This window comes from Callithrix jacchus, chromosome 13 (assembly GCF_049354715.1).
Source record: "Callithrix jacchus isolate 240 chromosome 13, calJac240_pri, whole genome shotgun sequence".
NCBI classification, from domain to species: Eukaryota; Metazoa; Chordata; class Mammalia; order Primates; family Cebidae; genus Callithrix; species Callithrix jacchus.
This window is the reverse complement of record NC_133514.1, coordinates 121,626,236-121,645,591: the sequence shown is the minus strand read 5'-3', so window position 1 is coordinate 121,645,591 and position 19,356 is coordinate 121,626,236. Positions and strand designations below refer to the sequence as shown.

At 54.0% G+C, this 19,356-nt stretch overlaps 1 protein-coding gene across 19 annotated transcripts in view; it reads right to left on the bottom strand.

Annotated features, from left to right (window-relative positions):
* Positions 1-3,706: 3,706 nt before the first annotated feature.
* The window catches only part of ATP9B (ATPase phospholipid transporting 9B), a 280,109-nt gene continuing 264,459 nt past the window's right edge, over positions 3,707-19,356 (bottom strand). For 15 of the 19 annotated variants that reach the window (XM_035271402.3, XM_078348295.1, XM_054244341.2 and 12 more), the window contains 4 exons: positions 9,575-9,632; positions 8,238-8,441; positions 6,838-6,870; positions 3,707-5,167 (listed from right to left, as the gene is read on the bottom strand). In XM_035271402.3, the coding sequence (XP_035127293.3) occupies positions 5,031-5,167; positions 6,838-6,870; positions 8,238-8,441; positions 9,575-9,632 (432 nt within the window). In that variant the 3' untranslated portion in view covers positions 3,707-5,030. Of the gene's footprint in view, positions 5,168-6,837; positions 6,871-8,237; positions 8,442-9,574; positions 9,633-9,736; positions 9,950-19,356 lie in introns of those variants that run through there. The other 4 variants (XM_035271403.3, XM_078348289.1, XM_078348288.1 and 1 more) reach the window with 2 other exon arrangements.

Genomic DNA, 19,356 nt, shown 5'->3' with positions numbered 1-19,356 from the left:
GTCCCTGGTGAGGGAACCATGGCAGTGACGTCCCCTACTGGCACCCTGCTCCTGTCCTGCGGACTCGATTCTCTCATCACTGGCAACTCACTCCCACCTGGACAGCCCCAGCTGGACAAGCCGAGGCTCAGGCCAGGAAGACACAGGGCAGTGGGACAAAATCAAGGTGGGGTGCTCCAGGATCCCGGCGCACCCTGGACTGGGCACTCACAGCCCCTGACCACCAGCCCTGCAGGGTCTCCACAAGCACCCGTGCCTGGAGTCGGCATCAGCATGTGGCCTGGGACCCCGTGGGCCCACACTGTCTACACAATGACCCCATTGGCTGGGGAAGTGAAGGGGGCAGTCCCAAAGCCCAGAGGTCACGCATTTTGAGAACCTGGAGCTCTCTCGGCCTCTCCTGGTGGTGTGGTCCCTGTGATTGCGCTGGACGTGCGCTGTGGGCACAGAAGCAGGCCCTTAGCTAGGAGAAGGGGCAGCATTTTCTCCCCAGCACCTACAGGCAGTGAATGTTAGGTTTACAACTTCTGAGGGACTACAACTAGACCCTTTAGGGAAAAACAGAAATGCAATGAAGAGTGTCCCCGACAGCAGACAGCGCCTGCGATGGAGGGTGGGGAGCAGCTCCTCCTTGCACCCTGAGCTCGGTTTCTGCACAGCCTGGGCCAGGGCAGCTGCAGGTGGCAGAGGTGGGGCCCACTTTTGTCTTTTCCGGGGGCTCTTGGGAAGTCGAGTTCTCATCTCCCCAGGCCTCACCAGAGGAAGAACGGGGTCTGCGGGGCCTGGGGTTTCCCTCCATGTGCAGCGTTGGCAGTGCAGCCCCTGCTTGAGGCAATCGTGAGGACTATGACATCCCCTTCCTCCAGGGCGAGAGCCCTGCTGGCTCCCCAATGTCTTCAAACACTGTGGGGTCATTGTGTCCCCTGGACATTGCCAGGGAGAAGCTGAGGCAAGCTGTGAGAAGCCCCCTCGGGACAGGAAGAATGTCTGAGGCTGACTGCTGCTGGGCCTTGGGGTGGCAAGGGGACCAGCCACTGCCGACGGTGCCCCTGCGGGTGTCCCACACGGTCTCCAGGGCAACCCAAGGATGCCAACAAGTGCTGGGACCCCAATTTGAAAACAGACTTCACCTAAAAATCCAGATTTCCGACTTCCAGCAACACCTGATCTCAGGGCCTCCCTCTCTTCCTTGACGAGACAGCGATTACTCCAAAGGCTGTGTGTCTCTTCTGGGGCGTGGTCTGTTGGGTCCGGACGCCACCGGTGCTGACCTCACCTTTCCAGATCTGGACCCCAGCGCTTCTGTTCACATGTTGGGTCACAGCCAGGGCGACGTCCACCCCCAGGGCCGACCAGCTCAGCGCCCGGAGCCTTCCGGACCCAGAACTCTCAGAAACCTGGTAGAGGTGGGGCTGGAGGTTTCTGGGTTCCCTTCCAGGCCCACATGCACAGGACAATCCATTGTGGAAAATGCTGTCACCAGCAGTGAGCACTTAGGACTCAGGAGAACCAGCTGGAGGACCCCCGTCCTCCTGGGCTTCTGCTTGGCCCTGGGGCCCACCCTAGGGGCTCACGGGCACCTGGGATGGATGCAGGGAGCTCAGGCTCCCCTGAAACCCTCCACGGGGGACATGCTTCCCATTCAGACACAAGTAGATGCCGCCTGTGTACAAGTGCCCATGGGACGAGAGGGAACTCTTCAGCTAGACCAAAATGGCCTTCCTGGGGACCCAGTTTCAGGGTTCGCTTGCTGGGGCTCAACAGGACACCATATTCAGAGGAATTCCCAAGCCATCGGTTTCTCTAACCCCCAAAATCCTGGAGCCGGAGTTGGGATGTCTGCCCAGGTGGCCTCGAAGGTGCCATTTCTTGGCTTCTGGCTCCCCCTTGTGGAACAGTCTGAAATTACACCCACCTGCAGCAGCAGGACCACGGACGGCCCAGACGTCCGCGCCAGGGAAGCCGGTGAGGTGGGGGGGCTGCTGTGGTTTCCGAAACTTACCTGGAGGTCTCCAGGATAAGGCATATCTCTGTAAAGCAACACACAGGCCCGAGGGTGGCGCCCAGAGGCGGAGTCTGGCCCTGTGCAGGGAGCTTGGGGGGTGGGGTGCTCCTGGGTGGGACAGAGGGGCTTGCCCAGCTGTGACAGGGAGGCCCTTGGAGGCGCTGACCCCAGTGGAGGGTGCACCTGGGTCTAACCCCGGGTCGTCCCCAGAGCCCAGAGGCTTGTTCCCTCTACTCTGTCACGGCCTTGCTGCAGTTTCCCTGCAGGGTCCTCTCAGAGGAGAGGAAAGCACAGGTGACCATCACGGGCACAGGCTCACAGGCCCTGGGAACGCAGCATGGGCCTCAACGCTTGGCCGTTACCTGGAATCGGATGAGACTTGGAGAGCAGTGGCAAATCCTTGCCCACTGTTCCTGGCGCCACCCCAGAGCACCAGGCCCCGTCTCGGGCCTGATCGTGAGCCGCTCTGATGACAGGCTTTGCTCTTATCTTCCTGGCCTCGGCTTCAACCTCCCCGGTCCAAGGAGTCCCATGAGGCAGCCGGCCCCGCTGGTTCCTCCACAGCACGTACCTCCCTGTGACCAGCTCTTCTGGCCGCGGACAGGGCCGTGGGGAATCACGCTTTTACATGTAAACCTGGATTTTCGGAGCCAGAGGAGCACTGCACGCTGGGGGCGCTGCCCATCAGGGACAGAAGGAATGGTCCCTCCTCACGGAGCACCACCCACTGCACACACGCAGAGTGCTCTTCCTAGGCCTCTGTGGCTACAGGTCTGTTCAAAATGTCTAGGGCTGAGCCGGGTCCAGAACCTCAAAGGCAATGAGGACATGCCACAAGGCTGCTGGAAACATGCCGTCCGATGCTGACCCCAGCCGGCTCCTGAACTGGGGCTGGAACCAGGTCTCAAGTCCATCTAAGGACCCTTTGTTCGGCGATGATTTTCTTCAGTCTAGCAGAGAGAATCCGTGCCACAGACCCCGTTCTGACCCCTTGCTGCGTACCAACGTCTGCCAGAAACCTGTTCATTTAACCCTCGCGGCAGCAGCCTGAGGTGGGGACGGTTTCGTTGACAGAGGAAAAGCCCTTCCTCCTCCAGGCTCCACCTGCCCTGAACACATCTCCATCTCTTGACATGGATCTTCAGCTGTCCCCAGTCAGGAACCATCTGATCTAAGCCTGGTCGTTTCTATCTTTGAAAGCTGTAGGCTCCGGGGTTCAGCTTTTCCGAGGTTATCTACAATGTTATTATTCTATTAGTTTCACAGGTGGGTGGTTTATTTTTCAAGGTGCAGGGGAGGAAGGTGGAGGGGAGCAGCCTCTGATTTGTACTTGGCCTCCACCCCCAGGCCTGAGTGTGTGACCCCATCTCCCGGGTTGCTGGCTATGGGCTACAGATTTCTACCGGCCCAACGCCCCTCACGCAAACTGCTCCGGCAGAAGCAAAAAAGACACGTGAAAACCAAGCCAGCCCCAGCCAGGAAGTGACTTCAGGGTGACCCCGACTCGGTGCGCAGAAGGGAAAATCCCAGGCAGCCTCCGCCAGGACCAGACACGTCCAGATTACTGAGCGGACACCAGCGACACCTTGTGGGGACGCAGGAAATCGCGTCCTCATAGAGCCAGGCCCGCCTGGAAACTCAGAATGTTCAAGCACAGATGAGCCGCTGAGGAGCTCCATTCAAAGGTGCTGATGACGGGTATGGGGAAAAAAAGCAGCTTTATTGCTTTCTTGGGGGCGAAAAAAGCTGTGGGGGATGGTGGGTGGGTGTGGGGCAGCCCCTTAGCTGGTTGGTGAAACTCCCCTGGGGCCCCAGGCACACAGCTCAGCCAGGATTCAGGCGCTGGGGCCCACCTTGACAAGAAGCAACGCTGTAGAACATGAAGACATGAAATTCCCGGCACAGAGACTGTGGCGCCCAGAAAACACGGAGGAGCTCTCCTGTGAGACAGAGACCTCCAGGCACAGGTGCTGCTGCAGGTGACGGCACACACACAGCTTTCCAGGAGCACCCCCGGTGAAGGACACAGCAGAGAAAACTAATGCCTGGCCCAGAGGCCTTCCAAACCTCACAGAAGCATGGGGTCGGGCTGAGACCAGAGGCTTTCCACAGGCTTTCTCCATCAGGGCATGCTCTCGGCCACGCCAACGAGGAAACCTGTTCCAGGAGGCTGGGCCCTCTTAGGGGAAGTGAGCTTCACAGGGCAGCTGCTTCTACATCTAGAAATGGTGCTCGAGTGGGGTTTTACGAATCTGAAAAGGACAGGAAAGGCCTGTGGTGGCAGAAGCCTCTGGGCGAGGATTTCCTGGGGGCTGCAATGGAGTGATGCTTGGAAACGTGTTTGTACCATGTGCCTAGAGTGTGTGAGAAAGCTCTGTGTGAGGAGTCAGTAACATGAGTGTCTCTGCTGAGGAAATGCGAGTATAAAGCGAGCGTGTCTTAGCCAAGGGCAGCCCGTCTGAGCCAGAGCTGCAGCTCATGTGGACACGGGCTTCGTGGAGCCTCCTTTTTATTCCATTTGAGCAGGAATGACTTTGTTTTAACATCAAAGAAAGAATGTGAATGTTAGGGAATTGCAGACATTAAACTTCCATTCTAACCCTCAGAATGCCGGAGGAAGACAAACCTTTCAAAGTAAGAGTGAAATAATTAGGGCTCGTTTTCAGTAGAAACAAGCTGCTTCAATATAGAAATAAAATTTTGAGAAACAATACAAAAGAAAAACGCAAGCAGGGGTGAAGACCGGCTCTGAGAGGGAGCACCTGTCCCAGCATCTGGGCCCTGGGCTCGCCTGGCAGGGGGGACACCCCATACTGAGATGAGAGAGCCCGTCCCAGCCTCTGGGCTCGCCTGGCAGGGGTGATGCCCCACACTGAGAGGGAGAGCCCGTCCCAGCACCCGTGGGCTGGGCTCGCCCAGCGTGCCCTCCCTTTCTTGCGGCACTCGCTTGGTAGCAATGGCAAACGCTGTGATCACTGGAAAGGGCGGTGGTGCCGCGGCCAGCCTGCTGGGGGTGCACGGCCCCTTACGAGGTCAGCTTGCAGTAGCTGGGAGGAGAGAGCTTGCGCCTCAGGTACTTGAGGACATAGAGTGGGAGGCAGCTGACTACGGTGATGGCCGACACTTTCCACAGGAAGGTCACAGTGGTGATAAAGGTAAAATCTGTTGGCAGGAAACAGAGAAAAAGGTAAGAGCCAACCAAGAAGCCCTGGGCCCTCATGGCCACAGCCACAGACCTGATCAGGCCACTGGGCAGTCCCTTCAGCCTGCATGAAAGCATCACTGTGCTTTAGAGGGCCAGGCCTGGTGTCCAACCTCAGGTTCGTCCTGACTGTAGAATTGTCTCCCCTGCAGACTAGGCATAATGCACTCTTTTAATGGAAAAAACAGAACCATAGCATTATAAAGCCATTGCAGCCTGAGCACCGTGGCTCATGCCAGCACTTTGGGAGGCCGAGGCAGACGGATCACTTGAGGTCAGGAGTTTGAGACCAGCCTGGCCAACATGGTGAAACCCCATCTCTACTAAAAATACAAAAAAAAAAAAAAATTGGCTGGGTGTGGTGGTGTGCATCTGTCATCCCGGCTACTGGGGAGGCGGAGGCAGGAGAATCATTTGAACCTGGGTGGCGGAGGTTGCAGTAAGCTGAGATCATGCCATCGCACTCCAGCCTGGGTAACAAGAGTGAGACTCTGTCCCCCCCAAAAAAGGCTGCAGATGACTAATTAATCACCAAATACCACTAACTGGGTAGACAACATTCTGTGGCAGAATTTTCCAAGGCACCAAAGTGCCAGCTGTGGTGCCAACTCACCTAACCTCCACGGTTTGTTCGGCCATCTAGGCTGGCCTTTCTTTTAAGGTAGAGCTGACTTTATGGGTGGCTCAGTGGTGCCAACTCACCTAACCTCCACGGTTTGCTCGGCCGTCTAGGCTGGCCTTTCTTTTAAGGTAGAGCTGACTTTATGGGTGGCTCAGTGGTGCCAACTCACCTAACCTCCACGGTTTGTTCGGCCGTCTAGGCTGGCCTTTCTTTTAAGGTAGAGCTGACTTTATGGGTGGCTCAGTGGTGCCAACTCACCTAAGCTCCACGGTTTGTTCGGCCGTCTAGGCTGGCCTTTCTTTTAAGGTAGAGCTGACTTTATGGGTGGCTCAGGGTATTTGCAACAGAAATCCTCAGACCAGTCTGCTCTTAAAGGCCCTTGGCCCGGCCATCCAGAATGTCCTGACCCCTCACCTCCCAAATCTTCCCAGAAGAACCCGTGTGCTTGTCACACCCAAGTTGTGCTGGTGAGGACCAGGCTACTGAAATTCCTCATGGGAAGAGGCATGTGAGAAATGGGATGTGCACACAGTTCGAGTCTACAGAGGGTGGAGAGCCCTTTAGATTGTTCCAGAAGATGGAGAAACAGATTTACGGAGCAGAGTCAGAGGCTGTGCAGAAGTAAACGGAGGGAAACGCTGGCTCTCTGAGGGCGGGTCAGAGCCACGAAGGGGACGGCAGACGCTTGTGCTGACTCATTTCCTGAAGACCCTGACGGTGCTTTCCAGGAGCTCAGCCACTACAGCCGCAAAGTCAAACACATTTTAGGGGCTCATGCAATCCTCAGCAGATGGCAGGGTGCCCTGGCCCTCCCTCACTCAGGTAAGCCAGCTGCACCTCGGCCCTCGACCAGCAGAGCAGGAACATGCCACCTGCTCCTGTGACATCAGATAGTGTGTGAGGAGCAGTGGGTTAGAGGAGGGGTTACTTTTATTATTAGTTAAGTCTCTTTATCCATATTGTTTGGCCACATTTCTCTACTTAGAAAGAAATGATAGCTTTACCTACCTAAGAAAGCTCCGAAAGATACTCTGCCTATACCTGTTCCAAAACAGGAACAAAGAAAATAAAGGACAGATTAAAGGAGATGCCAGGACATTTCAAGGCGTTAGCAAACAAATCAATACATTAGAAAGCAATAGAGCGGCAGAGCGAGAAACGTGCTCAGTGTGGCTTTAGCCTCTCATTTGGCTGCCTGTTAGCACACAACTTTCTAAACATTGCTGAGACACAACAGCGAGTTTACTGCGAGTGAAAGCACACGCTGTGGCAGTCCCTGGGAGCCAGAGACCTGTGCAGGTCTCAGTGGAGCTCGGCGCACAGGCTGGAGGACTCGCCGTGCTCCGCAGGTACGAGGAGCCCCGTACCTTCCATGCACATGCGTGTGCGCGTTTCTACTCATCTTCAGACCAGCCCCAACGGCAGTGATGCCGTCTCCTGTTTGCAGATGCAAAAGCTGAGGCTGAGGCGAGGAGTCCTGCCCACGCCCACGGCACGTGTCTGTGTCATTTTGTTACCTCACTACAGCATGTGGTGTGTTAATGCGACCCTGAGTACGTTAATTCATGATCATACAGGAAAATATTCTAAAAGCTTATTTTCAGAAGAAAAATAACTAGGACATTATAATATGAAAATAATCATTTCTTATGAGCCAGGGGTATTTTTTGAGAGTTTTTTACATAAGAACAGGAACATTTCATGTTTTCCTACCTACAGGTTCACCACTGCACGGACACTCAGGCACTGAGGCCAGAACTGCACACGTGGCTCTGTTCACTCCCACAGGTCTGACGGGGACTCCTGAGGGGCCGTGCTGCTCATGTGGGCGGGGGCCGGCCAGTGACTGACAGGACACAGCATCTCATATGGGGCGTGGGGGGAGTCAGCCAGTGACTGACGGGACACAGCGTCTCATGTTGGGGGGAGCCGGCCAGTGACTGACGGGACACAGTGTCTCATATGGGGCGTGGGGGGAGCTGGCCAGTGACTGACAGGACACAGTGCCTCATATGGGGCGTGGGGGGAGCCGGCCAGTGACTGACGGGACACAGTGTCTCATATGGGGCGTGGGGGGAGCCGGCCAGTGACTGACGGGACACAGTGTCTCATATGGGGCGTGGGGGGAGCCGGCCAGTGACTGACGGACACAGCGTCTCATATGGGGCGTGGGGGGAGCCGGCCAGTGACTGACGGGACACAGCGCCTCATGTTGGGGGGAGCCGGCCAGTGACCGACGGGACACAGCGCCTTCATCCATGGTGCATGGACGGTAAGAGCAGGCACTTTCTGATAAGGGTTTTACCATATTCCAAAATTTAAGACAACGTATTCAGAAGTAACAATAAAAAAAAGCTTCAAAATCATGAATAGACGACAATTCAAAAAATAATTCCAAGGCAACTTACCAAAATATTCATTGAGAAAAGCGAGTGAGGACACATAGCAGCCCAGACTGAGGAACTCGGCCACCACCATCAACCAGTGCCATGTGCGGATGGTCAGCGCCACCATCAGCAGCTCGGTCAGCACCAGCGCGGTGAAGGAGATGGCCACCACGTGGACGAACTCGGACTCGAAGAGCACCAGGGCCCCGTACATGAGGATGCCACCTGAAAAACACAGGAAAGTTTCCCATGACGCGTGAGCACGGCATGAGCCCAGCATGAGCCAGCTAGAGAAACAGACTGGAAACACCAGCCTCACTGAGAACCCTTAAAAATAGGGGACAGGGCCGGGTGCGGTGGCTCAAGCCTGTAATCCCAGCACTTTGGGAGGCTGAGGCGGGTAGATCACGAGGTCAAGAGATCGAGACCATCCTGGTTAACATGGTGAAACCCCGTCTCTACTAAAGATACAAAAAATTAGCTGGGCATGGTGGTGTGTGCCTGTAATCCCAGCTACTCGGGAGGCTGAGGCAGGAGAATTGCCTGAACCCAGGAGGCGGAGGTTGCGGTGAGCCGAGATCGCACCATTGCACTCCAGCCTGGGTAACAAGAGTGAAACTCCATCTCAAAAAAAAAAAGGGGGGACAGACCGGGTGCGGCGGCTCACACCTGGCATCCCAGCACTTGGGGAGGCCAAGGCAGGCAGATCATGAGGTTAGGAGTTCGAGACCAGTCTGGCCAATGTCGTGAAATTCCATCACTATTAAAGATACGAAAAAGTTAGCTGTGCATGGTGGCATGTGCCTGTGATCCCAGCTACTCAGGAGGCTGAGGCAGGAGACTCGCTTGAACCCGGGAGGCGGAGGTTGTGGTGAGCTGAGATCGTGCCACTGTACTGCAGTCTGGGCAACAGGGCGAAACGCTGTCTCAAAGAAAAAAGAAAAATGGGGGATAACGCCTATGCCCATACTGGATGCTGATGAACAAGTCATCGCTATAACTGGATTATGGACAAAATAAGACAGGTCCTAGCTAGGCTCGTTAGAAATGTCAAGTAGAGGCTGAGAAATGTTTCGATGTCTGGATACCATTGTTCAGGGCACACAATGCGGTAAGTGCTTGTTACAATGTTTCTGGATTAACATTTAATTAAAAACAAGTCAGTTTTCAGGTGACACGCGTCAGTGAAAAAGAGAGTCCACATTGCTGGAATATTCACTGACACGATAAACACAAGGCAGCATTTCACTGCTGATGACGTTCTAAGCCACTGGAACTGAATTTGGAAGTAAAAACAATATTGCTAAAAGATCAAAATTAAGAGTTTTGAGTCCAGTAAACTAAGGATCCCGTCTTACCTTGGTAAATACTGATCAACACCCAGATGAGGAAGGTCTTGAAGGACAAGGATCTTCCCTAGGGGGACAGCGAAGAGCGCAGTTAGTACCAGAACCACACGCTCGACTCGCGTCTTCCAGGAGTGAGGTGCGGGTCACCTCTGAAAGGCCCGGGTCCGAAGCCCTATCCATGCCGTCCCAGCCACGGGCCCACCAGCATCTCAGGGCACCTTCCCGACACCCGAATCCTCAAGAAGTGTCCACTGGTGTCCATCTGAGGTTGGAGGCTTATGCTCTCTTCCGGCTGAGCTGCGTCTTGTTCCACGTTTAAGCCGCAGCTCCAGTGAGCCGGGAGTGAGGTATGTAAGCAAACATTTCAACCAACCGGGGGAAAGGCTGTTGACAATAAAAACATTTTCCCTTATTTCCTGTGAACAAGTATTTCTATATTTACTGTTTTCTTCAGATCAAAAGATACAAAAGGCAACAGCTCTTCAGTAAACATGGCACATCTCAACTGAAGTAAAAAATTATCCCTTAAGCCCTTTCTGGAGAATGTGTCACACATATAACCCCAGGTGGATGGAACGGGTCCTCACACCAGGCCCTTCACTCTGCAGAACTGAAGGCAGGAGACAAGGGGATGGAGGCAGGGGAGCTCTGGGGGGGCTGGAGGAAGGGGAGTCTGGGGGGCCGAAGGCAGGGGAGCTCTGGGCCACAGGCTTGCTTGTCCCACTACACCCCTGAAGATATTAGAGTCCGAGAAGAGAGGCTGAGTCACTCACAGCCCCTACTCGTCAGTGCCCAGGAACTGTCAGGTGGCACGTCGAGAGGCCTTGTCTTCATGAAAGCCTCCACTTACTTGGTGCCTTTGCAACTACTTTCTCACACAGCCCAGCCTCTCAGTGACACCGAGCAGATGCTGTTTCCATTTACAGACGAGGAAACTCGAGGAGTTCCGTGATTTCCTCAGGTTCTCACTGGAGGCTGGCAGTGCTAGGAAGTACAGCCTGCTGACCAGAGCCCAGAGTCCTGCCCTGACTTAGGGCTGTCCCACCCACGGGGCACAGGGAGTGCTTTAAAGAAGCAGAGGAAAGATGGACCCTCATGGACACTCAGGGGACACAGAGGAGAGCAAGGAAGATGGTGGACGGTGGCAGGCAGTGCTCAGGGCCCATCTGAACCCGCACCTGCCCGAGTCTGCTGAAGACCTTTACACACAGGCTGAGCCGCATAGAACAGAGGCGTGGACTGGAACTGTGGCTCTGTTCCCGCAGGAGCCCAGCAGGGGCAGACTGACCAACTGTAATGCTAGTGATAGTTTAATTATAATTATAAAAGACAAGTATGTGACAAATATATTTAAGTATTTCCTAGGCTGCAAGAGTTACTGTGTGTAAAAGCTGACGGAGCCCCAGACCTTACCATATGTGAATATCAAAAGTAAGATTCAAACACACTGTGATTTATTATAAAGCACCTACTGATTTTTAAAAAGCAGAAAACTTTGAATTGAAACATTTACGTACTCTAAATAGGTTCTCTCGGCATACACACTCCGGAGGACATCTCTCTCCCTGGATAATGGGGGTGTTTGGTCTCTGGTCATGAAATTCATTTGTATTTAAGTACAAGGCTCATTTTATTCAAAAACTTTAAAAGGAAATTTAATTATTTTGACATAAGAAACAACGATCTGCTGAAATGTACTGTTTTATTCATGTGAGACGATGGCCAGGTCCATGTGTAAAGGTGGAAAGGCACTCAGTTTTATTCATGTGAGACGATGGCCAGGTCCATGTGTAAAGGTGGAAAGGCACTCAGTGTTATTCATGTGAGACGGCGGCCAGGTCCATGTGTAAAGGTGGAAAGGCACTCAGTTTTATTCATGTGAGACGATGGCCAGGTCCACGTGTAAAGGTGGAAAGGCACTCAGTGTTATTCATGTGGGACGGCGGCCAGGTCCATTTGTAAAGGTGGAAAGGCAGAGCTGCATCTGCGTGGCTTCTCTCAAGAGGAACTGCTAACAGGGAGACAGCACATGAGACCTGCCCCGCCAGGTGCCCCGTGTCAAAGCAGACGATAGTACAGATTAATACAAGGAAGCACAACAGGACGGGTACAAAAGACACCAATAAAATAGATCATTTGAGAAAAATACGCGCACACCTCCTGTTAATGGCTCCCAGACTATAGCTCTGAGAACAAAATCCGGTTACATTTGATGGGACAGACGTGTTACTCATAGATGCGATTCATTCACTGTGGGTTTCATGCTATGGACGAAGCATAGCATGAAAGCAGACACTCCATGGAGACACAGACTCTTCCTGGCCAGGTACCTTTCCATCTGGTTTTAGGAAGAGGACGACGTCTGTCACTCTGGCTGAGGTCCCTGTATGATGGAATGCCTGGAGCTGAGTCCTGCCTAGCACACGCTTTCCCATGGTGTCCTCTGGCTCAGGACTGAATTTGTCAGTCTCCTCTCTGTGAAATAGAAATTATAGTGGCACCTGGCTCACATGCATGAAATAAAATGAGCCACGAAAGAAAATATGCACAAAGCTGAAAAATAGTAAATATTCAGTGAATGCTATTGTTATATTTACCAATTAAATATTGCAGATTCAGAAAATAATTTCTATTGTACCAAAAAATGTAAAAAATAAAATGAAGGCCAGGCGCAGTGGCTCAAGCCTATAATCCCAGCATTTTGGGAGGCCGAGGTGGGTGGATCATGAGGTCAAGAGATCGAGACCATCCTGGTCAACATGGTGAAACCCCGTCTCTACTAAAAATACAAAAAATTAGCAGGTCATGGTGGCTGGTGCCTGTAATCCCAGCTACTCGGGAGGCTGAGGCAGGAGAATTGCCTGAACCCAGGAGGTGGAGGTTGCGGTGAGCCGAGATCATGCCATTGCACTCCAGCCTGGGTAACAAGAGCAAAACTCTGTCTCAAAAAAATAAAAAAAAATAAAATGAAGCAAAAATTTTATTTATTTATTTTTTTTCTGAGACAGAGTCTCACTCTTTTCGCCCGGGCTGGAGTGCAGTGGCATGATCTCAGCTCACCGCAACCTTTGTCTCCTGGGTTCAAGTGATTCTCCTGCCTCAGCCTCCCGAGTAGCTGGGATTACAGGCACCAGCCACCATGACCTGCTAATTTTTGCACTTTGAGTAGAGATGAGGTTTCTCCATGTTGGTCAGGCTGGTCTCGAACTCCTGACCTCAAGTGATCCACCTGCCTCGGCCTCCCAAATTGCTGGGATTACAGGCAGGCGTGAGCCACTGTGCCCGGCTGAATCTGGCGAAGTTTAAGGAACGATTAATCTACCTCAAAGTCGTATGCGTGCAGTTATTCATATGAAAGCGCTCAGTGCTGCAGTGGACAAGCACGCTGATGCGTGCGTGGCATGAGATGGGGTCCGTCTGTGTGGGTCGGCACGACGGGACAAGACCAGCCACTCCAAAATGCAGGACTTCTGTCTTGAGTCTGTAACCACTTTTCTCACTATTATAATTTATTCTCCCAGCCTTCCTCCTCCATGCAGTTTCTCTGATTCCTACTAGAACAAAAAAAAATAATTTTCTCGTATTCCTGTAATTGTAATCACTCGAGGGAAGTTTGGGAGCATGGAGTAGAAAGATCCTACGGGCAAGCAGAAGAGGAGAAACAGATGCGGCCCAGCAGAAGTACAAACCCTCCAAAAGGGAGGCCGGGAGAGAAGCCCCATTTACCGGGCTCTGCATGCGCCCCCGGCCTTGGCAGGAAGGGAGGCTGGGGAGGAAGTGCCGGCTTCCTGCCATGTACTGCCGGCCTGCTCTGCTCCTGAGAGCGCAAAGGATGGAGGGTGCTGGCAGTGGTCCCGCAGCAAAGGGCAGGCAGGCAATGTGCCCGACAGCTCTTCTGCTTGCTGGGCTCACTCCACTGTCACTTTTATTTCTTCTATTAATGGTCTCAAATTATGGTGACTGATTTCTTAAAGGTCTCATTCCTTCATTCTTAGGTGGATAAGCTCAATGTCATTAAGTGCAAGTGTTAGAAAGTCACCGGACAGGTTAGACGAGAGCCTCCGAGCAGACAGCGTGCGCCTAAAGGGGGCTTGCTGCTGCGGACTGGCAGCATCTGGGCCAGGGCCAGGTGCAGACATGGGCTATGTAAACTCCCTACACTGTGAAGGCCAAGACTGCAGCTTTGTAAACACAATTCTGTGTCTGTAGAGACAGAGTCTTGATCTACTGCATTCACAGCTCACTGCAGCCTTGACCGTCCTGGCTCAGCTGGAACCACAGGCACATGCTGCCATGTCGATTCTGTTCATCTGTTCTAGGAAAATCGAAAACTTTCTCTGCTTTGACTTCATATTTTAACCATTTTGCCTTGAGATCACTTTTTTTTCCCAGGGAAGCTGTGGGAGCAGCGCAGATAGCCCCACGGCACCATCCAACCCACGTGGGGCGACACTCCACGGAGACAGACTCGCACTGGGAAGGGAAATGGTGCAGAGGTCCCGGTTTTTCTCAAATGCGCTTTTCCTGCCCAGGGCCCCACACAAGATCCCACGCTGCCCTGGCCATCATGTCTCCTGGGTGCTGCCATCTGGCCATCACCTCTGTCTCCTTGCCTTTAGTGACCTGGCTGCTCCTCAAAGCTCCAGACGGTGTCTTTGTGGAAGGCCCCTGATTTGGATTTGTTCTTCTAGTGATGACACTATGGGGAGCATTTGTTGAGGGGACGCATGCCCCCACCGGGATAGACACCAGGAGGCATGGTGGCCTTTGTCTCATCCCTGGAGATGGGAACTGTGTCTCATCCCTGGGTTCTGTGTCTCTTAAGACCTTGTGACAATGCTGGCCTGGGTGCCCCCACGGGGTGTTGGACAGCCCTATCACATTTATAACTGGAATCCATTGTGAGGTGGTGCTTTCTCTGCTTATCCACAGTGGAGCTGAAGACACCTGCTGTGCTCTCTGGTTATCATCTCGTCACGCTGCTGTTTGGCTGTCATGCAGGGTGCTTGGTGCTGGCCCTGGGAGGGCTCTGCCTCTGGCGCCATCTGCCCTGCCTCCCGCAGCAGCCTCACTGACTCTTGTTCCCTAGTTCCTTCGTTTCTTGCTCCACAAGAAGTTCCAGGCTGATGTTTTATTTTCCTTGCCTCAGCCCTGGAATAACCCCTTCTTCAAGAGCCTGGGCTCTGTGTGGTGGGGGCACTCAGTCTCCCCCACACACTGCGGTCTGCACCCTGACCCTCTCATTACCGCCCGGGTCCCTGATTCTCACTGCTTGGTGGAGAGCCTAGGACCTGCGTGTGTGTTTACTCAGCCATGCTCACACATGTCCGTGCTTACTTCTTCATTTATTTATCTCACAAAAACCACAAGTGCGTACTGATCTGGGCTTCAGCCCAGCCCTTCATTTCTAACTTCCATCTCTAATAGGGAGGAGTCTGTTTCTCCTTAGCTACCACGCATGGGCTGACTGGTTCCTGTAAGAAGCAAATGCCAAACGCAGCCCGCAGTTTGCGGTTCTTTTTGTCGTCAGCCTCACGGTGAACCATGGTCAGACACCTTTCTTGAGGCTGCTGAAAGAGGCCCTTCTTCCCAGCCCAGTGTGGATCTGTGGCTCATGGGACACTGTCTGCACGCCTCCCCCTTCGCACTCCATGCTGCTGCCATCCCGCGGGCTCTAAAAGAGGAACGGTCAGGTGCCTGCCACCACCATGCCCGACAGAGCAGCCACACCCACACCCCTTGGGCTGCGTCTCCGGTCACCCTATGTACCCACACCTTTAGCAACCACTGATGAGTCTTCCCTACAGCTCCGCACCTCCCAGGCGTCAGGTAAAAAGAATCACCAACTTTCAACTCTGGCTTCTGACTTGCAGCAAAATGCAAAACGTTGCGTGAGTCAGCAGGAACCTCTCCTCCTAAGTATGTGAGTCAGCAGGAACCCTCTCCCCGTAAGTATGTGAGTCAGCAGGAACCCTCTCCCCGTAAGTATGTGAGTCAGCAGGAACCCTCTCCCCACTAAGTATGTGAGTCAGCAGGAACCCTCTCCCCACTAAGTATGTGAGTCAGCAGGAACCCTCTCCCCACTAAGTATGTGAGTCAGCAGGAACCCTCTCCCCACTAAGTATGTGAGTCAGCAGGAACCCTCTCCCCACTAAGTATGTGAGTCAGCAGGAACCCTCTCCCCACTAAGTATGTGAGTCAGCAGGAACCCTCTCCCGGTAAGTATGTAAGTCAGCAGGAACCCTCTCCCCACTAAGTATGTGAGTCAGCAGGAACCCTCTCCCCACTAAGTATGTGAGTCAGCAGGAACCCTCTCCCGGTAAGTATGTAAGTCAGCAGGAACCCTCTCCCCGTAAGTATGTGAGTCAGCAGGAACCCTCTCCCCACTAAGTATGTGAGTCAGCAGGAACCCTCTCCCCACTAAGTATGTGAGTCAGCAGGAACCCTCTCCCCACTAAGTATGTGAGTCAGCAGGAACCCTCTCCCCACTAAGTATGTGAGTCAGCAGGAACCCTCTCCCCACTAAGTATGTGAGTCAGCAGGAACCCTCTCCCCACTAAGTATGTGAGTCAGCAGGAACCCTCTCCCGTTAAGTATGTGAGTCAGCAGGAACCCTCTCCCCATAAGTACGTGAGTCAGCAGGAACCTCTCCCCGCTAAGTACCTGAGTCAGCAGAAACCCTCTCCCCATATGAGTCAGCAAGAAACTCTCCCCATATGAGTCAGCAGGAACCTTCTCCCCGCAAAATATGTGAGTCAGCAGAAACGCTCTCCCTGCTTAGTATGTGAGTCAGCAGGAACTCTCTCTCTCTGCTAAGTATGTGAGTCAGCAGAAACCCTCTCCCTGCTAAGTACGTGAGTCAGCAGGAACCCTCTCCCTGCTAAGTATGTGAGTCAGCAGGAACCTCTTCCTGCTAAGTACATGAGTCAGCAGGTACCCTCTCCCCATAAATATGTGAGTCAGCAGGAGTCCCCTCTCCCCGTATGAGTCAGCAGGAACCCTCTCCCCGCTAAGCACATGAGTCAGCAGGAACCCTCTCCCCGCTAAGCACGTGAGTCAGCAGGAACCCTCTCCCCGCTAAGCACGTGAGTCAGTAGGAACCCTCTCCCCGCTAAGCACAGGAGTCAGCAGGAACCCTCTCCCCACTAAGCACGTGAGTCAGCAGGAACCCTCTCCCGGCTAAGCACAGGAGTCAGCAGGAACCCTCTCCCCGCTAAGCACAGGAGTCAGCAGGAACCCTCTCCCCACTAAGCACGTGAGTCAGTAGGAACCCTCTCCCCGCTAAGCACAGGAGTCAGCAGGAACCCTCTCCCCACTAAGCACGTGAGTCAGTAGGAACCCTCTCCCCGCTAAGCACGTGAGTCAGTAGGAACCCTCTCCCCGCTAAGCACAGGAGTCAGCAGGAACCCTCTCCCCGCTAAGCACGTGAGTCAGCAGGAACCCTCTCCCCGCTAAGCACGTGAGTCAGCAGGAACCCTCTCCCCGCTAAGCACGTGAGTCAGCAGGAACCCTCTCCCCGCTAAGCACGTGAGTCAGTAGGAACCCTCTCCCCGCTAAGTACGTGAGTCAGGAGGAACCCTCAACCCGCTAAGTATGTGAGTCAGCAGGAACCCTCTCCCTGCTAAGTATCTGAGTCAGTAGGGACCCTCTCCCTGCTACGTACGTGAGTCAGCAGGAATCTCTCCTGCTAAGTACGTGAGTCAGCAGGAACCTTCTCCCCGTATGAGTAAGCAGGAACCCTCTCCCTGCTACGTACGTGAGTCAGCAGGAACCCTCTCCCTGTAAGTACGCGAGTCAGCAGGAACCCACTCCCCGTAAGTACGTGAGTCAGCAGGAGCCCCTTCCCCATATGAGTGAGCAGGAACCCTTTCCCCGCTAAGCATGTGAGTCAGCAGGAACCCTCTCCCCACTAAGCACATGAGTCAGCAGGAACCCTCTCCCCGTAAGTACGCGAGTCAGCAGGAACCCTCTCCCCGTAGGTACGTGAGTCAGTAGGGCCCTCTTCCCGTATGAGTCAGCAGGAACCCTCTCAGGCTAGGTACATGAGTCAGTAGGAACCCTCTCCCCCTAAGTACAAGTCAGCAGGAACCTCTCCCCGTAAGTACGTGAGTCAGCAGGAACCCTCTCCCCGTAAGTACGTGAGTCAGCAGGAACCCTCTCCCCGTAAGTACGTGAGTCAGCAGGAACCTCTCCCCGTGAGTCAGCAGGAACCCTCTCCCCACTATGTATGTGAGTCAGCAGGTACCCTCTCCCCACTACATACGTGAGTCAGCGGGAACCCTCTTCCCCTAAGTATGTGAGTCAGCAGGAACCCTTTCCCTGTAAGTATGTGAGTCAGCAGGAACCTCTCCCCATAAGTACGTGAGTCAGCAGGAACCCTCTCCCCGTAAGTATGTGAGTCAGCAGGAGCCCTCTCCCCATATGAGTGAGCAGGAACCCTCTCCCTGCTAAGTACGTGAGTCAGCAGGAACCCTCTCCCCGCTACATATGTGAGTCAGCAGGAACGTCTCCCTGTAAGTATGTGAGTCAGCAGGAACCCTCTCCCCATAAGTACGTGAGTCAGCAGGAGCCCTCTCCCCATATGAGTGAGCAGGAACCCTCTCCCTGCTAAGTACGTGAGTCAGCAGGAACCCTCTCCCCGCTACATATGTGAGTCAGCAGGAACGTCTCCCTGTAAGTATGTGAGTCAGCAGGAACCCTCTCCCTGCTAAGTACGTGAGTCAGCAAGAACCCTCTCCCCATAAGTATGTGAGTCAGCAGGAACCCTCTTCCCGCTAAGCATGTGAGTCAGCAGTAACCCTCTCCCCGCTAAGTACGTGAGTCAGCAGGAACCCTCTCCCTGCTACATATGTGAGTCAGCAGGAACGTCTCCCTGTAAGTATGTGAGTCAGCAGGAACCCTCTCCCCATAAGTACATGAGTCAGCAGGAGCCCTCTCCCCATATGAGTGAGCAGGAACCCTCTCCCTGCTAAGTACGTGAGTCAGCAGGAACCCTCTCCCCGCTACATATGTGAGTCAGCAGGAAACTCTCCCCACTAAGTACGTGAGTCAGCAGGAACCCTCTCCCCGATAAGCACAATCCCAGCACCTGGGCTACTCCTGTCCACTAGGATGTCTTTCCACCCATGTATGGGCTGTCCCCGTCCATGGAGTGTTCTCCCACCCACGCATGGGCTGTTCCCATCCATGGAGTGTCTTTCCACCCATGCATGGGCTGTCCCCGTCCACGGAGTGTCTTTCCACCCATGCATGGGCTGTCCCCGTCCACGGAGTGTCCTTGCACCCACGCATGGGCTGTCCCCATCCACGCAGTGTCTTTCCCCACAGGCACGGCTGTCCCCGTCCACGGAGTGTCTTTCCACCCACGCACAGGCTGTCCCTGTCCACGGAGTGTCTTTCCATCACGCACAGGCTGTCTCCGTTCAAGGAGTGTCTTTCCACCCACGCACGGGCTGTCCCTGTCCACGGACTGTCTTTCCACCCACGCATGCGCCGTCCCTGACCATGGAGCGTCTTTCCACCCACGCATGGGCTGTCCCATCCACGGAGCATCCTTCCATCCACACATGGGCTGTCCCCGACCACGGAGCGTCCTTCCATCCATGCACGGGCTGTCCCCATCCACGGAGCGTCTTTCCATCCGTGCGTGGGCTGTCCCCATCCACAGAGTGTCTTTCCATCCATGCACGGGCTGTCCCCATCCACGGAGTGTCTTTCCATCCATGCACGGGCTGTCCTTGTCCATGGAGATGTCGTTCCATCTATGCATGGCCTGCCCCCGTCCACAGAGA